The sequence below is a fragment of the Ornithodoros turicata genome, chromosome 4 (assembly GCF_037126465.1).
Source record: "Ornithodoros turicata isolate Travis chromosome 4, ASM3712646v1, whole genome shotgun sequence".
Lineage (NCBI taxonomy): Eukaryota > Metazoa > Arthropoda > Arachnida > Ixodida > Argasidae > Ornithodoros > Ornithodoros turicata.
In genome coordinates, this window is record NC_088204.1 from 11,747,116 (window position 1) to 11,754,997 (window position 7,882).

General features: G+C 47.4%; 1 protein-coding gene across 1 annotated transcript; it reads right to left on the reverse strand.

Moving 5' to 3' along the window:
• Positions 1–2,012: 2,012 nt before the first annotated feature.
• Positions 2,013–7,847, reverse strand: LOC135391049 (large ribosomal subunit protein bL28m-like). Its single transcript, XM_064621132.1, has 6 exons — positions 7,652–7,847; positions 7,217–7,475; positions 5,705–5,848; positions 5,481–5,610; positions 4,136–4,163; positions 2,013–2,248 (listed from the first exon to the last, which is right to left on the reverse strand). The coding sequence occupies exons 1-6, from the start codon at positions 7,795–7,797 to the stop codon at positions 2,167–2,169; spliced, it is 789 nt and encodes a 262-aa protein (XP_064477202.1). The 5' UTR covers positions 7,798–7,847; the 3' UTR covers positions 2,013–2,166.
• Positions 7,848–7,882: the final 35 nt, after the last annotated feature.

Below are 7,882 nucleotides of genomic sequence, written 5' to 3' on the forward strand. Positions count from 1 at the left end.
TTCCTCTACATGAGTCCTGACCGGCGATGATGGAATGTCCCAGCGGGCAGATGGACGTGGCCTCACACTAGGACGGTGCCGGTAGAACTGCCGTGCCAGAGCCGTAGCGCGTGGCAGCAGAGGCACGTCTTCGTCATCACACACGGGCCACCACACCACTCCCCCCCTCAGACGCGGAGCGGTGTAGAGCTAGCGGTTGGGGTCCGCGTCGATACATGAAGAGGAGGAAGACGGGCGACACGTGGAACAGGGACGACTTGTTCAGAAATCGCAGTAGCAGCAGAATGGTTGGTGCGGGCAAGCGCTGACCGGGCGGGTTCCAGGGGCGGTGTGAGGGCAGGTATGCCGAAGTAATTCAGAGAGGGGCGACAGAACCGCGACCGGTTCGTGAGCGCTGGGCTCGTAGTGTTGTCGCCAAGGAGACTGCGGGGAGGACCATCGTGAAGCACGGGGAGACCGGGAGTAAAACTCACTGTGGCCTCTGTGCGTGTCCCCGGTGGAACGTTGGTCCCGGAGCCTCTTGACCGCATCTGGACGAGCTGCCAGTGTCTTGTATGGAAGCCTGGTGGAAAGGCGAGGCGGGCAGGGTTCTTGGACCGCAAGCGTAGCAGATGCGGGTGGGGCGGTCGACAGCGGCGTACCGCGACCGGTACAGGAGCGTGATGCTCGGGAAGGTGCCGCTGGTGGAAGCCCGAGGAGTGCCATCATGAAGCGTGTGGCGACGTGACGTGGAGTGTGGGACCATTGCGACGTGCTGGGTAGATGGGTACAACCACGGTGTTTCGCGGCCGGGCGTTGTGATGAGTGAGTGGATTGGCGTCGTCGCCTAGCGGTTCCTAGGTTGAACGATGCACCGCACCTTCGGAGATGACTTCAGAGGTGGGCTTGCAGGAATTTCGGATGGTATTGGGCCGAATTACGCCGAACATGGTGTTCATAGTTCGGGTCACCAAATGTAGAGGAGGTGGTGTTCCTCTACATGAGTCCTGACCGGCGATGATGGAATGTCCCAGCGGGCAGATGGACGTGGCCTCACACTAGGACGGTGCCGGTAGAACTGCCGTGCCAGAGCCGTAGCGCGTGGCAGCAGAGGCACGTCTTCGTCATCACACACGGGCCGCCACAAGTGTAATAAGGTAACATTTCCCCCCAGTCTCAAGGAGATGTTACCTTAACTGCATGATCTACAGCACCAGTGTCGGTGTTAGTTGGTTTGGGATGCCATTTGTGGAACCTCTCTGAAGTGCATCTATGTCTGGACGTTTATAAGTGATTTTAGCCATAGCTGTAACTCAGAGATTACAACAGAAGTAAGTCCTAGGTTGTGAACACTCGTACCAAAGCAGCAAAGAAACCTTTTGCTCAGCTTGATCATTACAAGGTGCACAAAGCTTGTAAGTGATGCAGAGAACACTGTAATTTCGGTCTCTGTACTCCCTGTATACTTGCTTAAGTGGGTTTTGAGACAAACACCCACCTGTTGAGCCAATCACAACACAAAATATTGGTCTGCAACTGCTGCACATCACTACACCTCACACTTAACTGTTATCAGATGCCCAAAAATGTCTGTCTCGAGAACACCTCCATCACACTTCCTTTGTCGAGATGTGAATTTGACGTTGCATAGACAGGAGTTCCAAATTTCAAAACAAACTTTCATGAGATGCTTGACAATTATAAAAATATGTGCAGAAATATGGATTTGATATGTAGAAATGTACTAGGAACAAAAATGTGTATCTAGACAGCTACAGGTATTCTTAGGCAAATACCTGGAATTCAGGACACTAAGTGCGGGTCAAGAGCACAAAACCCACCGATAACTAACATGCGAGCTTTTCCGTGATCATGTAAACAACCAAACAATACTTCAAGACTGCTATTCAGTTTTCATACTACTTTTGCCTTTGCTGTGTTTAGGCATGCATATTAAATCCCCAACAGTGCACTGCCGGCCTTTTCAAAATGAAAAGCTTTAATGTGCAAAAAAAAAAGACTCTCATACTATGCCACTTTGCAAGAATCCTTTTATTAAAAAAAAAAAAAAAAACAATATCACCAACTAGTGACTGCGTTAACACACTACTTTTAGGACCTCCTCCAAACGACCACCAGTGACGGTTCAACTCAGTCTAAAAAATAACAAAAAGTGCTAACCTAGCTTCAAGATGGAACTTGCTCTGTGCCCTCTGGGGGAGAAGTTCTTCGAAAAGGATTCATTCTGGAAACCCAGCTAGTCTGCTTTCTGAAATAAAATGAACAAAAAAAAGCAAATGTTAGTACAGTCGACCCCCGTTTATCCGGACTTCATTTATCCGGATCCCGCGGTATCCGGACAAAAGGCACGGGAACGGATTTTCCTCCATGTATTTTGTTCTCGTTTATCCGGACTTCAGCTTCCGGACTCGGACTAGAATTCCAGGGAACGAAAGTCGAAAATTCTTGTAATCCAGCTTCAGTTATCCGGACTACGGTGAGTAAGAGGAGACGCCGACCCCGCTTCGTCACCCTTTTCGCTGTGTTGGGGTTATTCCCGTCACACGTCAGGGACCTACATTCCTCTGTAGGGGAGACAACTGTGCACGATTACCCCCTTTTCTATTTGTGTGCGTTGGGTCACGGTGACCAGTCCAGTCATTTGGAAATATCTCGAGCAACTGTCCGGTTCTAGAGGGGAAAACTACAACCCGAGGGCCTGCTGCTTACCGCCCGTTGGCGGATGAAGACATTCCCCTAGCTGAGCTGCGATCCCTGATGCAGAGGCTCACTGCGACTGCCGTACATGATGGTGCGATTTCTGACTACGTTGACGTTGATAAGGATGATGACGCGTGTGCAGCTATGACTGATGACTATGTGATTGCTGCTGTTGTCTCTGATGATGTGCAGCAAGACGGTGCCGATGACACCAGCGAGAAACAAGGCTCCGACATTGACACTTTGCGTCCGCACTAACATTCATCGAGCAGCGCAACAGCGTGGCTCAACTCCATGCAATTAGCAAAAGTTTGCAGGAATCGAGTGCCTACACTACTATGTAACAGCTGTCATTGACGAGATTTCTGTGTTTTAATTAAACATTGCTCTGTAGGACGTTTCTATTCGGTCATTTCATTTATCCGGATGCCCCGGTATCCGGACAATTTCGCAGGGAACGGCACCGTCCGGATAAACGGGGGTCGACTGTACATACAACATGTACTTGGTGCAAGACCATGTGCATGGTAGCGCGCCGAATGGACAAATTAGCAGAGGGGTGCTTTGGCCATTACTAAACATCTCATGGGCATCCCTATTAGAAAGTATGCTGTTTTTTTGCTTTCTTTCCGTCTTTTCAGTCATAATTCCTTTCTTTGGGTCGGCTTCGGCGCATGTTTTTGGATGTTTATTGATTTTCACGAAATCTGGGTTTTTTAATGTTTTTCCTGGCGTGTACACGGTTTATACGACAGTTATTGGCGAATAGAAATCACAATGTAATTTCCGCATGATGCTCAATAAACCTGGCGTCAATCGCTGCGGTGGCGTTTTACGGCTAATGAAAAAGTAAACTGACATTTTACACAACCATCGTATCTCTGTATGGTTTTCTGATCTGCATCAACAACTTGCTGAACACGTGCCGTCATCGTTCCTCGAATGTCCCCTGTATTTGGTGTTTTTCGATTAAAACTGAATCAGGGAAAATTTATCTGGCGTATGTTTGTCGCTTAAAACCGAAAACGAGGAACCCTATTTATGCTGTACAAACAACCTGCCAGGACCCGCCGTCTCTGGCGAGGGCACCCGGGGCGGCTGCCCCTCTCGCTCCCCTGTTGCTACGCTTCTGTCATGACAAGAAAGGGTTAAAATATGTTATGTGGGCACTAGACTACGAGCGGAATATGATGACGTGTATGTATGTCCCTGCTTGTCCCTCGTCTTCTCTTCTTCTATTTAGCTGCGCATTTTTTTCCAATTCAGGTTTGTTGCCAAAGTGGGACAGCAGGACTACGACCGGAAAAGTGGGACCCGTTCTATCGAATTCGGGATGACTGGTCACTTTACTCGAGAAAAAAACAAAAACAAAAAAAGAATCACATTTCAATAACAACTTCACCATGCAATTACAAATGGAAGGAAGTTAACTTACTGTGGTTGAAGTTTGCTCTCTTTTTGCACTGCAATACAAAACCAGTGAAATTCAGACAAGTCGTATTTGGGCTGCGTACACGTATGTGTGCATGTCCTTTAATATGCACCTATGTACAGCCGAAGTCACGATACATATAGAGGAAATCAGTGACAGGGGAAACAGAGTAGTAACCACATTTTGGGAGATAGTTCGTGGCACATTTTTGTATATCGCAAATAGTTCTTCCCCCTTTGACTGATGCTTGAGAATGCTCGCGATGTGCATGTGGCGGAACTTAAAGATGGGCTTTACCAAAAACACAAGGCCCTACATATAGTGAGCAGGCATTGTACTGCGTGAAGGATTTCATGCCCTAGACCAGTGGTTCTCAAACTGGGTTCCGCGGAACACAGGGGTTCCGCGAGCTGCCTTCCCGGGTTCCGCGAGAAGGCTGCCGCCTCGGCCCTGATCCAGTCACAGAACTTGAATTCCCCCGCCCAAGCTCGCTCGGCAGGCCAGAAGCACGCGCACCGTGGCTGCGGAGTTCGTTCGCGGCCTCTTTCCGTTGTTTATGGGCGCTTTGACCCGTTGACAGACCCCTTACTAGGCAAAGGAGTAGGCCTGGAACGTGCCAGCGAGAAGCTCCGTGACCTCTTCGTGGAGGCCTGATGTACGTGATATCTGATGTACTGCTCATGTTTAGGAACAGGGGTTCCCTCGTCCTTCTGGCTAGGTCCAAAGGGTTCCCCGGGCCAAAAAAGTTTGAGAACCACTGCCCTAGACAATACATAGGGAGTGACTTTTTCGGGTTAAATGCCTTTCTCAGATTCGGGGGGGGGGGGGGGGGGGTAAAAATCGGGCGCTATTTTTTAAATCTGTAATTCGGGGAGAAATTGGGTGATAATTGTGCCTTCGGATGTTATCGGGTGTTTTTGTTTCTCCTCTTGTCTATTAAGTCATTTCCTAATCTCTCTTTTTTGTTTTTTTTTTGTTGTTGTTTTTGCGGGATCATGACCTTCCAGCGGTAGTCCCAGAAGACATAGACAGTGTTAACACACATGGGTGTATTGCTGGGAACGCAAGTGACCCATTCTTACATGTGTTACACGTGGCGACCTTTGTTCGTCTTCAGTGGAAACGTCACTTGAGGATTTCATAGTGACTGGAATTCGGGGAGAAATCGGGTTTAACCCGAATTGGTCGGAGGTCAGTTCGGGGGGGAATAACCGGGCGGAATCGGGTTTAACCCGAAAAAGTCACTCCCTAACAATACAGTGACCCAATGCGCAACCATCACTATAAGAAGTGACGTGTGATAAGCTCACAAAGCTACGCAGGTCATACCATCACGTGCCACCATTACCTTTCAACTCCTCTAGGTAATCTTTCAAAAACTGGTATTTCAGTGGCTGCGGCTCAACCGCATCTTCACAGTCTATGAGCTTCTTCTCGGCTTGTTCAAACGTTAATCCAAACCATTCAGCTTCTTCTTCCTGTCACGCGTGATTCGAGAAATAATGCACACACTGCGTGAAAACTGACACTGTCACACGAGCTGCAGCAACAGTACTGCACTGATAAACGTACAGGAACAATGTGCTCTTTGTATTTCTCAATCACTTCTTCTCGCTTCTTTGGGTCACCGAGATAGAGGTCCTTCCTGGCCAGGGCCAAAAGCATTTTACGCCTCAAGTCCAGAGCAAGCTGGGATTTCAAGTCTTGTACGGGAGTCTGCAGAAAAAGGAAGTATGACACAAGCGTAGGGAAACCACACTGATATGACATACTAGCCCACGAATTTACCAAAAAAGCCACTCAGACATTTGGACATCTCACTTACGAGGGAATCACTTCTGCGCAAGACAATAGAGAACGTTTGTTCGCACAGCACTCAGAAACGGCGTAAAATATCGTCAAAACAGAAGTATTGGCGTGTTCTCCTTGCTTTGCCCTTGTCAATGACACTTTTTGTAGAATTCCAGGGCTATCCGTTGATTTGTATTGAGCCCGAATTCGCAACTATTTTAGTGTGCGACACTCTATCAATATGGCAGCGACGCACCAAACTTTAATTTATTAAAAATCAACGGCTTAACCTTGTCCTCTAAAAAATACATCATTGACTAGAGAAAAGCTAAGAGAACACGCCAGTACCAGTCTTGTGATGATAGTTTAGAGCGTTCACGTGTCTTGTGCGAACGAAAATCACCCATAGATTTCTGAAGAAGTGATTCCCCCTTAATCACTTGGTCATATACGAACATTTTCGTTCAAATGAAGCACGTCGACATATTTGGCGCTATGTGTTCAGCACAACCAACTAGATTATAGTGACCATGTCATTTGCACCCCTTCAAAAGCACCACAACTTGGAAGCCAACGGTGGTGCTGTTCATCAGCCCATTTATTACTTCCTCAATTGTTATAGCACCTTGTACTTCGGCACACTTTAGGATTTTTGTACACGCAGTGCATGCCCCACTGGAGATCCGTTTTTGTAAGTAGCGAATTTATTATCATCATGACCATTGTAACCATTTTCATTTGAGCTGTCGTCTATTATGTCCGTATGTCAGCTTCAGTCATGTTCAAAAGTCAAATTTCCACTATCCAATCTCGCAGGACAATGTGTAGCACCTCTAGCAGATCGTGAGGACGGGTTCCTTCCTGCACAGGAGTCACAAGGTCGGTATTATTAGAGTCACTAAATAAGGGTACAGAGTATCACGTTCGTTGTCTGCGATTGGTCTGATCGTGTCACATGGCTTCTCCCTCCAAGAACACGTGGTTCATGCTGAGTTCCCTCTATCCAAAACCGGTTTCCGGGTTGCAAGCTGGCTCGACAGCGCTGTTCTCCGGCGAAGAAGTGGAAGGTGTCCCACTGCTACGCGACACAGCCGCACTGGACCCAAGTTGGCGAGCTGGTTCGCCGGCGTGGCTCAGGGTTGCCACACTGCATCCTATTTAGTGACTCTAAGCATTATTTAGCAGGTCGTGGTCCCAAGCACACATTTTGTTCAACTCTTTTTCAAAGATTAGAACAACAATATGGTTTTTGCTACCTGCTTTACGGCACCTAATGTCGAAACTACTACGCACCTGAAGAATGTAGTTGTCAAATCCAAAATGTTTGTTGATGAGTAGAATGGTCCTCTCAGTCGCAGTTACCATCATGTACTTATCAAGGATTTCGCTGTAGACGACAATACGTTTCAAGGAAGGGGTGAAGTACTTCGCATATCTCTTGTTGAATTTGGGCAAGGGCATGTATCCCTTAATGATGCCTTCTCCGCCCCATATGCCCTTCTGACATTCTTCTGGATATAGAACAGGTATGGGTACATTTTGTACCCTTTTTCTGTGGAAATTCGTACAAGAAAAGGTTGTAATTAGGAAAGGTTATTCAGGCTAAAATGTTGCTTTTTTAGGGATCTTAAAGGGTCCAGACAGGATTTCTTAAAATTATTTTAATAATCTGAGGAACGTTCTGCAACTGAGCATGCATACATCTGCGTGAAGTGAAATTTCCCTTACATTTCCTTCGTTTCGGGATCCTTAATATACTTCTCTGGATACTCTTTGTAGTGTACAGCAGCAGACGGCTTCTCCAGTTCCTTGAGAAAACGCTGGTAGTGCTTAGGAAAACGTTCCACAACCGGTATAAACTTCTTAGCAGACATGCTGCTGCTGCTGTCTTGTCTGCTGCTGCTTCTCAAGATTGGATTGGCTTGAAATTCGCAAAACAGCAACGGCACCAACGGCACA

Excerpts from the sequence above, each read along its gene's own strand:
- LOC135391049 (XM_064621132.1), bottom strand. The coding sequence starts at position 7,797 with ATGTCTGCTAAGAAGTTTATACCGGTTGTGGAACGTTTTCCTAAGCAC. Across the intron at positions 5,849-7,216 it reads TTGACAACTACATTCTTCAG|ACTCCCGTACAAGACTTGAA; the intron begins GTGCGTAGTAGT and ends CTTTTTCTGCAG. Across the intron at positions 4,164-5,480 it reads TTACCTAGAGGAGTTGAAAG|TGCAAAAAGAGAGCAAACTT; the intron begins GTAATGGTGGCA and ends TTTGTATTGCAG.